Source organism: Arabidopsis thaliana (genome assembly GCF_000001735.4).
Source record: "Arabidopsis thaliana chromosome 1 sequence".
In the NCBI taxonomy this organism is placed as follows: domain Eukaryota; kingdom Viridiplantae; phylum Streptophyta; class Magnoliopsida; order Brassicales; family Brassicaceae; genus Arabidopsis; species Arabidopsis thaliana.
This window is the reverse complement of record NC_003070.9, coordinates 13,823,764-13,837,274: the sequence shown is the minus strand read 5'-3', so window position 1 is coordinate 13,837,274 and position 13,511 is coordinate 13,823,764. Positions and strand designations below refer to the sequence as shown.

The 13,511-nt window shown below is 41.2% G+C and overlaps 2 protein-coding genes and 5 pseudogenes across 7 annotated transcripts; 5 read left to right on the top strand and 2 right to left on the bottom strand.

Moving 5' to 3' along the window:
* Positions 1-320: 320 nt before the first annotated feature.
* On the top strand, positions 321-1,655 carry AT1G36622 (uncharacterized protein). The gene is made up of 2 exons (NM_001084200.3): positions 321-452; positions 737-1,655. Exons 1-2 carry the CDS (start codon positions 350-352, stop codon positions 856-858), a joined length of 225 nt encoding a protein of 74 aa, NP_001077669.1. The 5' UTR covers positions 321-349; the 3' UTR covers positions 859-1,655.
* On the bottom strand, positions 1,154-1,443 carry AT1G36623 (uncharacterized protein; the record flags this gene model as incomplete). The annotated part of the gene is made up of 3 exons (NM_001333180.1): positions 1,364-1,443; positions 1,272-1,342; positions 1,154-1,166 (listed from the first exon to the last, which is right to left on the bottom strand). The coding sequence occupies exons 1-3, from the start codon at positions 1,418-1,420 to the stop codon at positions 1,154-1,156; spliced, it is 141 nt and encodes a 46-aa protein (NP_001322226.1). The 5' UTR covers positions 1,421-1,443.
* Positions 1,656-1,710: 55 nt separating the features above from the next.
* Positions 1,711-5,169, top strand: AT1G36620 (annotated as a pseudogene; the record flags this gene model as incomplete). The annotated part of the gene is made up of 1 exon: positions 1,711-5,169.
* Positions 5,170-5,719: 550 nt separating this feature from the next.
* On the bottom strand, positions 5,720-8,782 carry AT1G36610 (annotated as a pseudogene; the record flags this gene model as incomplete). Its single annotated transcript has 1 exon — positions 5,720-8,782.
* A 15-nt stretch (positions 8,783-8,797) lies between these two features.
* AT1G36605 lies at positions 8,798-9,006 on the top strand (annotated as a pseudogene; the record flags this gene model as incomplete). The annotated part of the gene is made up of 1 exon: positions 8,798-9,006.
* An 869-nt stretch (positions 9,007-9,875) lies between these two features.
* On the top strand, positions 9,876-11,809 carry AT1G36600 (annotated as a pseudogene; the record flags this gene model as incomplete). Its single annotated transcript has 1 exon — positions 9,876-11,809.
* A 390-nt stretch (positions 11,810-12,199) lies between these two features.
* Positions 12,200-12,473, top strand: AT1G36595 (annotated as a pseudogene). Its single transcript has one exon.
* The last annotated feature ends 1,038 nt before the right edge of the window (positions 12,474-13,511 follow it).

The window sequence follows — 13,511 nt, the reverse complement described above, 5'->3', positions numbered from 1 at the left end:
ACAATATATAGAATAGCTAAAAGTCAAAAATTAAGTTGGACCAATTCAAAAAAAGATTTCAAACATTTTCGTATTTTTTTTTGATAAAGACTTTATACTTTTTCAAGAGTCAAATACAGTTTCTTTTATTACATAAACATTATGTGGACACGAAAATTTGTTGAGAAAAGAAAATCTAATGTCATGGAAACAATCCGTGTGACCTGGTTTCATTTCTAAAATATAAAATTGAAGTCACGTGTTTGACCAAAAACGATGGACACGTAACGTGAGAGACTGAGAGATTCATTTATCTATATATATTCACGAATATGCATTTTGAATACATATTTTTAAATCAAACAAAAGCATGAACAAAGTCGTGGTTTACGTACTAGCTTTGAGTATTCTCTTGTTCTTTGGATTACCAAATACAACACTGGCCCGAGTACAATATGGATCTCCAGTTTCAAGTGAGTATTTTTTTCTTCGCAAGCAATTTTATATAGGTTCTTTACGATTTAGGCTTGGTTGTTGTTCAAATTTATGGCGTGTAAAGTTTTATTTTTATCTTTTGGTTTTGATTCCATGTTTAGCAATATATATCTTCAAATCAAGGAATATTCAAAAAGAAATGAATTTAAGATGTCTCATTTACTTTTCACTATAGTTTAATTTACCTATGGTAATGAAAAATAAATTATTCATTTTAAAATAAAAATCTGAACTGATATAGCTAATTGTTGCTTTCTTCAAGGGAAGGAAATAGGAAAAGGGGTTTGGGATCAAAAGGTCTTCAACGAGATCAAGATTGCTGTAGGAGGCAGTGATTCAGTGCGAGCTCATTCAAAAGATCATAAGAGCAACCCTAATGGTTGACCGCTTACAAGGGCTCTTCCAAATTTTTAAAGCATAAATTTTGAGAAATTAAATGTTAAGAGTTTTTGTTGGGCCTTAAAATTTTTTCTATGTCTAATGGTAGAGCCCTTTAAGTGAGTTTCTTAATCCAACTTTTCTGATCCAATATTCACAAATTGGAAACTAATCCAGCCAAAAAAAGTTTCACTTTATATGGAGTGATGATGACTGATTCAGTTTCATACCTCTTCTCTTAAAGCTATTTCATTGTTTTGAACACCTTCTTACGAATATATCATAGTTTCACACTTTGAACCTATTGGTAGGATCTGTAAAAAAGAGCAAGTAGAAACCATTAGGTTGATTGATCATCTTTGAAATTGGATTTTCTGCACCAACAATCTATAAAAGAAGGGCATTTACATAAGAAACACAACCCTCTATCAAGATACCATAAAAGAAGTGTTGACGAGGTACTAACTGATAAAAGATTGTCGTTCGACCTCTGCAAATCATCAAAAACTACCTCAAACAGAGTTTTCAAAGATATTGGCTTTCGTGACTCTTGACTCAGATTGAGCATCACAGTTTTATCTTGACCAATACCTACACAATCATCAATATTCTCATGAGGTCTCAAAAGAGCTTTAAATGTTAGGATAAGGATACATTCCTTATTAGATATCTGTCAATATTCTTGTGTATATTCGTATACGTTTACATACCGACTCTCTTGTACTATATATATTCTCATATTCACATCAATAATACTCAAGCAATTCTATTCACTTTGGCATGGTATCAGAGCCAAAACCCTAAAAAAATACACAAATTTTTTTTTTCTACTAAGCTTCATCGTCTTCTTCACACAACATGACCAAACCAGTCGACGGATCTACCGCTACTACAGCTTCTTCTGAAAAGGATGCAATCTCTGCATCTCCCTACTACTTGCATCCATCGGATCATCCTCATCATGTTCTCACACCCATGTTGTTGAACGGTGAGAACTATGAACGATGGGCTAAACTTACTCGCAACAACTTGCAAGCCAAACAAAAGCTTGGTTTCATCGATGGCACCCTAACGAAGCCATCATCTGACTCTCCGGACTATCCACGGTGGCTGCAGACAAACTCGATGTTAGTAGGCTGGTTGTATGCAAGTCTTGATCCCCAGGTGCAGAAATCAATCTCTGTTGTTGATAATGCACGAGTCATGTGGGAAAGCTTGCGAACCCGATACTCTGTTGGTAACGCCTCTCGTGTTCACCAATTAAAATATGACATCGTAGCTTGTCGTCAAGATGGGCAAACAGCTGCCAACTATTTTGGTAAACTCAAAGTCATGTGGGATGACCTAGACGACTACGAACCTCTCTTAACTTGTTGTTGTAATAGACCATCATGCACTCACAGAGTTCGTCAGAGTCAACGACGTGATCATGAAAGGATTCATCAATTTCTTATGGGACTTGATGCAGCAAAATTTGGCACCAGTAGAACCAATATATTGGGTCGTTTAAGTCGTGATGATAATATTTCTCTCGACAGCATCTACTCTGAAATTATTGCAGAAGAACGACATCTAACAATTACGAGGAGCAAAGAAGAGCGTGTTGATGCTGTCGGCTTCGCTGTTCAAACTGGAGTTAATGCAATTGCTTCGGTGACTCGAGTCAATAATATGGGTCCATGTACTCATTGTGGGAGATCAAATCACAGTGCTGATACATGCTTTAAGCTACATGGTGTTCCTGAATGGTACACTGAAAAATACGGTGATACTAGCTCAGGCCGTGGTCGCGGGCGCAGCAGCACACCACGTGGCAGAGGAAGGGGACATGGAAACTCATACAAAGCCAACAATGCTCAAACTTCTCATCCGTCATCCTCTGCTTCAGAATTTTCTGACATTCCAGGCGTTAGCAAAGAGGCATGGTCTGCTATCAGAAATCTGCTGAAACAAGACACAGCTACTTCATCAGAAAAACTCTCTGGTAAGACAAATTGTGTCGATTTTCTAATTGATTCAGGCGCCTCACATCACATGACTGGTTTTCTGGATTTGCTCACTGAGATTTACGAAATCCCTCATAGTGTTGTTGTGCTACCTAACGCTAAACATACTATTGCTACCAAAAAAGGCACCCTAATACTCGGTGCAAATATGAAACTTACACATGTTTTATTTGTACCTGATCTCTCCTGCACACTCATCTCTGTGGCTCGTCTTCTGCGTGAGTTGCATTGCTTCGCAATATTCACTGATAAAGTTTGCGTGATACAGGACCGTACTTCCAAGATGCTGATTGGGGTTGGGACAGAGAGTAATGGAGTCTATCATTTACAAAGAGCTGAAGTCGTTGCAACAAGTGCTAATGTGGTGAAGTGGAAAACCAATAAAGCTTTGTGGCATATGCGACTAGGCCATCCATCTTCGAAAGTTTTATCTTCTGTTTTGCCATCTTTAGAGGATTTTGATAGTTGTAGTTCTGATTTAAAGACGATTTGTGACGTTTGTGTTCGAGCCAAACAAACTCGTGCAAGTTTTTCTGAAAGTTTCAATAAAGCCGAAGAGTGTTTTTCTTTTATTCACTATGATGTTTGGGGACCATACAAACATGCTTCCTCTTGCGGAGCTCATTACTTTCTAACTATTGTTGATGATCACTCTAGAGCGGTTTGGATACATCTCATGCTTGCTAAGAGTGAGGTTGCCTCTCTCCTTCAACAGTTCATTGCAATGGCGTCCCGACAATTCAACAAACAAGTTAAAACAGTAAGAAGCAATAATGGCACTGAATTTATGAGTCTCAAATCATATTTTGCTGAACGAGGAATTGTTCATCAAATCTCTTGTGTCTATACACATCAGCAAAATGGACGTGTCGAGCGTAAGCATAGACACATCTTGAATGTAGCACGTTCACTCTTATTTCAAGCAGAACTTCCCATTAGCTTCTGGGAAGAAAGTGTTCTTACAGCCGCCTACCTCATAAATCGAACTCCTACTCCAATTCTAGATGGCAAAACCCCATACAAGATTCTCTACTCACAACCACCGTCTTATGCTTCACTTCGTGTCTTTGGCAGCCTCTGTTTTGCAAGAAAACACACTGGTCGTTTGGATAAATTTCAAGAGAGAGGACGAAAATGCATATTCGTTGGCTATCCCCATGGACAAAAAGGTTGGCGTATTTATGATATTGAATCACAAATTTTTTTTGTCTCTCGCGATGTGGTCTTTCAGGAAGATATTTTCCCATTTGCTGACAAAAAGAATAAAGATACATTCTCTTCACCTGCTGCCGTCATTCCATCTCCAATTTTGCCATATGATGATGAATTCCTTGACATATACCAAATTGGTGACGTTCCCGCTACGAATCCTCTCCCGGCTATTATTGATGTCAACGACTCACCTCCAAGCTCTCCTATAATTACTGCAACACCGGCTGCTGCATCACCTCCTCCTCTTCGTCGCGGTTTACGTCAAAGACAAGAAAATGTGCGCCTAAAAGACTATCAAACTTATTCGGCTCAATGTGAGTCAACTCAAACTCTGTCCGACAACATTGGTACGTGTATCTACCCCATGGCCAACTATGTATCGGGTGAAATATTCTCTCCAAGTAATCAACACTTCTTAGCTGCCATTAGTATGGTTGATCCTCCTCAGACTTATAATCAAGCCATTCGAGAGAAAGAATGGCGTAATGCAGTTTTTTTTGAAGTCGATGCTCTTGAAGATCAAGGAACTTGGGATATTACCAAACTTCCGCAAGGAGTTAAAGCTATTGGATCAAAGTGGGTATTTCGTATCAAGTATAACTCTAATGGTACCGTCGAACGTTACAAAGCGCGTCTTGTGGCTTTAGGCAATCATCAAAAGGAAGGTATTGATTTCACAAAGACATTTGCTCCAGTTGTCAAAATGCAAACAGTGAGACTTTTATTGGATGTTGCGGCAGCAAAGGACTGGGAACTTCATCAAATGGATGTTCATAACGCTTTTCTTCATGGTGATTTAAAAGAAGACATCTATATGAAACCACCTCCGGGTTTTAAAACAACAGATCCATCTCTTGTATGCAAGCTCAAGAAATCTATCTATGGTTTGAAACAAGCGCCTCGTTGCTGGTTCGAAAAGTTGTCTACATCTCTACTCAAGTTTGGTTTTACTCAGTCTAAGAAAGATTATTCTCTTTTCACATCAATTCGGGGATCCAAAGTTCTTCATGTCATTGTCTACGTCGATGATGTAGTCATTTGCGGAAAGGCTGTCCGGGAAAATAATACCTCAAAACTCGCTCTCGGGTCGTCACCCTAAAAGCGTGCTCTCTGATCGTCACCCGAAGCCACCGTACCCCTCGCACTCTAAAGACAAAAAGTCCCTCGAGTTACCGGTACCTCAGGAGCATACCCCGCTCCTCACGAGTCGTTGGGACCCTCATGTCCCTCGAGCAAACAATACTAAATGCTTCCGAGCATATCTCCAGACTCTCTCATGGATTTGCGTAAGACACCTCTATATCTCACCATCCATCATATCCCCTCGAGGATATCTTTAGGACCAACTCCCGGCCGTCTCGTAAACACACATCTCTCTTAGGTTGTTTACTCAAACTTTCTAAAAATAGACAAGTCCTTTCTGGGAACTTTCCATTTTTAGAAACCGCATAACTCATTCTTAAATAAGACAACTCAAGTCAAATCCCCGAAAAAAAATACTCATCTTATTAATCATCAAATGTCATGATCTTTACAACTCCAAACGAAAATACAATTGAAAGAGAAATAAGAACAACAACTCAAAAGCTCAAAAACACTGAAACTGGAACCCAAGGATAGGCAAACTCATGCAGCAACCTGCTTCTCGGACCACTTCTTGAACCTTGCCTTCATCCTCGCCTCTGGCTCCCAAGTCTCCTCTGTCACACCATCGCAGTCCCATAGGACTTTGATCAAAGGAATCTTCTTCCGCCGAAGTTCCTTGATCCTCCTTTCGAGAACCTTCACTGGTCTCGCCTCCAAAGTCATGTTTGGTTGAAGATCCTCTGGAATCCTAGCCAACACCTCATCATCCTTGTGAAGACACTTCCTCAGCATCGACACATGAAAGACCTTGTGTATGCCACTGGTCCCACCCTCTCAACAATCCTGAACGGACCCATGTACCTCGGACTCAACTTAGTCTCTGAGATAGACCTGTTCAGACCTCGCAACATGGCCATCTTGAGATACACTATGTCCCCAACCTCAAACTCAAGCTCTCTTCTCCTCTTGTCAGCGTAACTCCGCTGTCGATCCTGAGCTTACTTCATGTTCAGCTTAAGAACCCGGATCCTCTCTGTGATTTCCTGAACATAATCCGCACCACATATGCTCCTCTCCCCCACTTGGGTCCAGCATAACGGTGTCCTGCATGGCCTCCCGTACAACGCCTCAAAAGGAGTCATCCCAATACTGGCCTGATAGCTGTTGTTATAAGCAAACTCTACCAGACTCAAGTAATCCGCCCAATGACCTCCCCACTCCAAGACACACATCCGCAACATATCCTCAAGAGTCTGAATAGTCCTCTCGGATTGCCCATCTGTCTGTGGATGATAAGCCGTGCTCATCTGCACCTTAGTGCCCATCTCTGCCTGAAAGGCTCTCCAAAACGCAGAAGTAAACTTGGAATCCCTGTCTGACACAATACTCACAGGTACTCCATGCAACTTCACGATCTCGCTCACATATTTCTTAGCCAACACCGCCGCTACATCAGTTTTTGTGATGGCCAAAAAATGTGCTGACTTAGTCAGACGGTCAACGATCACCCAAATAGCATCTTTGGTTCGCGACACAGGCAATCCAACCACGAAATCCATCGTGATAAAATCTCACTTCCACTTAGGAATGAGTAAACTCTGCAATAGGCCACCCGGCACCTGATGCTCAGCCTTAACTAACTGACAAACATCGCACTTTGCGACCCAATTAGCTACATCCCTCTTCATCCCGACCCACTGATAATACCGCTTGAGGTCTCGGTACATCTTAGTCGCTCCTGGATGAATGGAAAACATGCTCGCATGAGCCTCACTCAAGATCTCCCGTCGCAACTCCTCATCCTTAGGCACACAAACTCGCTCATGCACAAGGATAGTCCCATTAGCTGCAAACTAATATTCAGAGCCCTCTGCCTTAAAAGCCATAATTAACCCGTCATCCTTCTCCTGAGCCAACCGAACTCTAGTCAGAAGATTTGCTCGATCCACAGCTTCCAATCCCAATGGCTCTCGTGCCACAGCACACAACCGCAAAGCACCAATCTCACTCACCAAGGCCTTAACACTCTGCCCTGGAGCCACACCCACGCGCTTACGGCTCAACACGTCTGCAACCACATTAGCCTTACCAGGATGGTAAGCTATCTCCAGATCATAATCAGCCACCAGCTCCATCCATCGCCTCTGCCTCAGGTTCAGCTCTGGCTGAGTAAAGATATACTTCAAACTCTTATGATCCGTGAACACCTGCACTTTCCCGCCATAAAGATAAGACCTCCAAATCTTCAAGGCAATGATTACCGCAGCCATCTCTAAATCGTGAGTAGGATAGTTGCCCACATGCTTCTTCAACTGCCGTGATGCATAAGCAATAACCTTCCCACGCTGCAATAGAACACAACCCAAACCAACTCTCGAGGCATCAATATACACCATGTAAGGCTCTCCATGCTCTGGCAATGTTAACACTGGTGTACTCGTCAACATCTCCTTCAGGCTCACGAAACCCTCCTCGCACTCCCGTGACCACACAAAAGGAACATCCTTCCCTGTCAGCTTAGTCATCGGCTGTGCCATACTCGCAAACCCCTTGACAAACCTCTTGTAATACCCTGCCAACCCAAGAAAACTCCTGATCTCAGTGGCATTCGTCGGTCTAGGCCAATCTCTGATAGCCTCAATCTTCTCTGGATCCACTGAAACTCCCTCTGCAGAAACAATGTGACCTAGAAAACCCATCTCTCTCTGCCAGAAACTGCACTTGCTCAACTTAGCGAACAGCTTCTACTCCCGCAGTTTCTCCATCACTCTCCTCAGATGTACCCCATGCTCCTCAGGACTCTTAGAATACATCAGGATGTCATCAATAAAGATGATCACAAACTCATCCAAAAACTCCTAAAACACGCTGTTCATCAACCTCATGAACGCTGTAGGTGCATTAGTCAAACCGAAAGGCATCACCACAAACTCAAAAGGTCCATATCTTGTCCTGAAAGCAGTATTGCGAACATCTGCCTCCGCTATCGGGAATTGGTGATAACCCGACGTCAAATCAATTTTGGAGAAACAAGTAGCACCCCTCAACTGATCCAACAACTCATCGATCCTTGGCAAAGGGTACTTGTTCTTCATAGTGACCCGGTTCAACCCCCGGTAGTCAATACATAAGCGGAAACTCCCGTCCTTCTTCTTCACATATAACATCGGCGCTCCCCAAGGTGAAGTACTAGGACGAAGGAATCCCTTACCCAACAAATCCTCTAGCTGCTTCTTTAGCTCTACCATCTCTGCTGGAGCCATCCTGTAGGGTGCCTTAGACAACAGCGCTGTCCCTGGTTCCAACTCAATCGTGAAAGGATCAGACCGTGATGGTGGTAATCCCTGCAACGATTGAAACACATCCTCGAACTCATGAACAACTCGAATGTCGCTCACTGCTACCTGCCCCACAGACTCCGGCATAGATATCGTCACCAGGTAAGCCTCGTAGCCCTTCTCGATCATTTTCTCTACCTGCACTGCTGAGATGACGAGACTCCCTGAGGTAGGTCTCACTCCCTGATAACCCAACCTCCCTTCTAGCCGCTCAAAAGAAACTCTCCCACGGTGGCAGTCAAGATGTACTCTGTAATGATCCAACCAATCCATTCCCAGAATAACATCAACACTCTCGCACAAAACACATTGATATTAGGCATCATTTTATTCGTGAACTTGTTGAGGCGAAACTAATAGTTATTGATCATGTGAGTATTGAACATCAACTAGGTGATCTATTTACCAAACCTTTGGATTTCAAGAGATTTATTAGTCTGCGAACTTCCATTGGTGTATGTGAACTATGATGTGTTTGTAAATTGTGCTGATCTAAGACAGGAACATAAAGTGAGAACAGGTCATAGAAATCCAAAGATGAATAGAGGATGAAACGTTGCTTGTCATGCCGGTTCAAATCAGACATCAAACGTTGCCATTTAACAGGAGGTCAAAGAGCTGAGAAGATCAACCAATTGAATGGACTTGATACACACATTAAAAAAAAACAAAAAAAAATGTGTGTGTGTCAAGGTCACTAAGTTTTAATATAAGCAATTGAGAAAAAGTGATATTGCTGATATAACAAAAGAAGGAGAATTTCGAAAAACACCTATCATCACACTCCTGTGTTAGTTAAAGTATCTTCAAAGGAAATTCCAGCTGCCTGTTATATGTTGTCCTGATCGTCTAGGACTGAAGACATGACAGTGTGAAAGACTAGCCACTAATCACTGAGCTGATTCCTCAACGATCTGATTGGTTGTGACAGTTTCTTGCTGAGTTCTGAACAATTGATGGGAACAATGCACTGAACTGGGTCAAAAGTGAAAGGTATATTGAAGATCTTAAATATGGTTGGTACTCGCTTGTATCAATTGACTATTTGGGTCACTATTCGAGTGCATGATGAAAGTTGTGATTGCCGAATTATCACTCAAATTATTATGGTTATTGATTGATTGAATGTGTATTTGCAAGTGAGCACTAATGAATTGTTGAGTGTTTCAGATTGTCAAGTTTGCTGAGTCTAAGGTCGTCTGGGCCGTTTCTAGGCCCATGAGGTGCAAGTCCAACAGGCAGGAATCGATTGGAGGGAAAAAGCTAGGGTTTTTAGGATCAAATCTGAACCGCTCAAGAAAGTGAAAAGTCGTTTGCGTGCTCTAGAGAATTCATTCTGATCTCTGAAGAAAAAAAAATCATTTCCATTCTCTGCTTGAAAATGAAATCGTTTTTCAAGACTTTTGTGCAATCAAGAATCGAGTCTTCGGGATCCGAATCTTTATCCACAACATCAGAAAGCTACAACCCAAATCTGCTGGACGATCTTGTGAGTACGCCTCACAATCAGTTGGTGTTGTATGCAGATTTTGGCGGGTCAGATCTGCGACGTACTTCATCACCGGACCGCTCCACTCCACATGTTCGGCTTCCTGTTGAGCTTGTGGATATAAGTGATGATGATAAGGACAATTTGGCTTCCATCGTTCCAGTCAAAAGCCAACAGGTTTCCATGCCGATGTCTGCCAAAGTTCCAAGGGTACTAACAGTGGCATCGCGTCTGACAAAGCGCAAACGAGACACCCCAAGTGAGAAGTTTCTGTCACAAAAACAACAGAAAGGAAAGGGAGTTGTTGTTTCAAGTCTTGGAAGGAGCGATCTATTTCATGAGTTCAAATTCAGTTCTCCTCTCGCCGAACAAAGGTACTTGTATTTCTCTCATTGACAAATGATCAAGGAAATGAATTTGGATCTTCTGGTTGATCAATGGATCAATGGATCATGGATGTGATTTCTGAGGCGAGTCTTCTCAACACAGTAACGGGAGTCCAAGGTTTTGAGGAAGAAGTGGTCTATGAATTCTGAGCCAATCTACCCTCAGTTCGGGTGGAGGGAGACTTAGTCAAGGTGTTAGTAAGGGGTTTCGAGTGTGAATTCTCACCCGCAAAGATCAATGCTCTGTTTTATATGCAACATGTTGGAGCCAGAACTCAATGCATTCAGACTGCGGGGTTGGTTGATGAGGAGGTGGCTCGGTATTTGACAGATGGTCGAGTCCAAAATCTGCAGAACATTGCGATGAACAAGTTTTCAGAAAACTGCAAGAGTCTTTTTAAGATATCGTGTCGGAATTGGTCTCCCCAAACCAATGAAGGGTATGCAAGCATTGACAGAGGAAGGCTTGTCTATCGCATCGCTCACAAAATGCCGATTGATTTTGGAGAAATGGTGTATGATCATGTTCTTCAACTAGCCCTGATGTCTGTCTCCAAGTTCTTCCTGATGTTCCCTAGTCTAATCTATCGGTTGATTCAGACTCAACACCCTGACATCCAAATACTCAGACGCACATCTGCAAGTGCTTCACAAGGTCAGTCAACTGGTAGGAAGGTGCCATCTTCAACAGCACCAGCCACTTCTCTAGGTCAACATTCTGCATGCTGCATTGGATGCAGGTAAGTGTTGTGCCTCTGCTCTCTGTTCTTCGCATTGAAATTTTTAACTGAGTTGTGCACTCAAGCATGGGGAGATGATGCGAGAACTGCGGATGTGGATGGGGACTTTGATCTATGAACTAAGGGGGCGCATGATTTGTGGGGGAGGTTTAGTTTGTGGGGGAGTATTGTTTTAAGTTGTTTTGAGTGTTTCTAGTCGTTTGGGTCTAGGGTTATTCAGACCAGAACAATGCTTTGCTCGAGTGATTGTATCATCACGGGTGTGTAATAAGATGTTTAATACATGGTTTTTTAAACTTATTACTTTATGTTGATTGGTTTATAGTTCTAGATTCTATCTATTGGCTGTGTGGTGTGTCTTCCATTTGAGTTTCAGGTTATATCAATGGAGGAATGCTTGAGTATCAAACTCAGTCAAAAAGGTGGAGATTGAAGATGCATAGTTCAATCAATCAGCTGATGGCGATCAGAACCGTGATGGATTTCAGGAAGCTGCATCAAATTCCATCAAACGCCTGAGTTGCTGACATGGATGCAAGAGCAGACGTGGCAAGCTGTAGCGGATGATGTGGAGAGCCAAGAATGGAAGTTAGCTTGGCGTGGTGTCAAAGACAAGATTCACCGAGAAGATATAGAAGATATTGTCTCGAAGAATACGAAAATGAATAGGCTTGGAAACAAGGAAGATTCCATATCGTGAGATTCTCGGAGATCCTAAGTTTAGGGTTCTGGAGAATAGGTATAAGGATTCTTGAACAAAGGGGGAGCCGCTTTGAGCACCCTAGGATATTTTTGATACATAGTGTAAAAACTTCAAAGCGTTGTAATAGCTTGGAGGTGAGTGTGTAGTTCTCTTCGTCTTCACGAGTTAGTGATAAGAAACAGAGAAGAGAATTAGGGCTTAGTTATTTTTAGTCGGGTTTGATCTTTTGGGTAGATTAGATCAAGTAAGAATCGAGATAGTACTTGTAAAACAGTTTTACTATCAATAAGAATAAGTGTTTAAGCAACTCTCTGTGTTGTGTTGGTCTCTATACCCTCTTATGTTGTTCTAATCTAATCTACTTATATCAGTGCCATGATCTGACTGACGAAGGGCTTGCGTGCTGGGCTGAACCAAGTTTAGTTCCCGAATGTCTATTATCGAGTCTTAAAAATCTCGATTGGGAACAATATGATGGTACGGAAGTTGAGGAAGAAGTAGCAGCATCTTATATATTAAAGCAGATGTCGAAAGGCCTCACGTTCGCTCTCAGAAAATGAACTGACGGATTTGTCCCTCCCCCCACCAAAGGATTTTAAGGACAAATTAGTCTTCTTACTAATTAATCAAATAACTTATTAATTTCTTTCCATGTTTTAATGTGTAGAAAATAAAAAAAAGCTTTAATTCCTTATTAACCCTAAATTTCCTATTTTTTGGCGCCCCTAATCAATCCTAAATATTAACCCTAATCAAACCTACTCAATCCTAAGTTGCCCACAACCCTAACAGGCTTATATTATGCTCGTATAATTTACGCCGTCGTATGTAAAACCCTAAAACCTTATGCTCAAAATTCCTATAAATATAGGATCCCTACTCTCAAACACAAACATCGTAGTTTGATTTTAATGCAAAGCAATAGCAATATCGTTTATAGTTATTTTTTGTATTTCAATCTAGGTCTTTTCTATGATGCTTTTAATCGATTTTTTCGAAACCTTTTTATGTTATGGTCACTTGGAAACTAAGATCTCATACATCTTTGCCAATTGGTGATGAGTTGTTTACCCAAAATTTATAGTTTGTTCGATTACATGTTTTGGATCTATCGTCGTTACCATATGATATAATTAATTTGGAATTTCTTTCTTTTAATGTTAGTGGATCGATCCCATCTTTAAAGTGATGGTGTTTGTGTATGATTTTGCAAGTTGGTGTTTATGCAACGTCGTAAATTGGTGCAACTAACCAAATCTCCAAAAAATCTGAGGGTTTGTTTAATCCTGCAAAAAGGTAGTCTCTTATCTAACTATATTTTCTATTTTATCATGGATTTAGTTTTTTTTTTTTTTTTTCTGGCTGCTATAAACCCTAGCGTTCGAATTGATTCACACAGATCATATAAACACAAACATTGTATGTAAGTCATTGATTTTGTTTATAGTTTGTTCGAGTTTTTTTGTTTATCATTGGTTTTGAGAAGAAATATGCATGAAAGTTTGTCAATTTAGCTGAAGGAACGTTATTTTGTTGTATATGTGCAGTCTTAGACATTGATGCGGTAGGAACATTGTTACAGGGAAACCTGCGATTCACAAGAACAATCCAAATCTCCAATTATCATTCGAAACCAACAATCAATCGATGTTCATAAAACACCAAATGATTCAGCTAGCTCTCGATGTGAGAGAAATCT

Excerpts from the sequence above, each read along its gene's own strand:
- AT1G36622 (NM_001084200.3), top strand. The coding sequence starts at position 350 with ATGAACAAAGTCGTGGTTTACGTACTAGCTTTGAGTATTCTCTTGTTC. Across the intron at positions 453-736 it reads ATATGGATCTCCAGTTTCAA|GGAAGGAAATAGGAAAAGGG; the intron begins GTGAGTATTTTT and ends GCTTTCTTCAAG.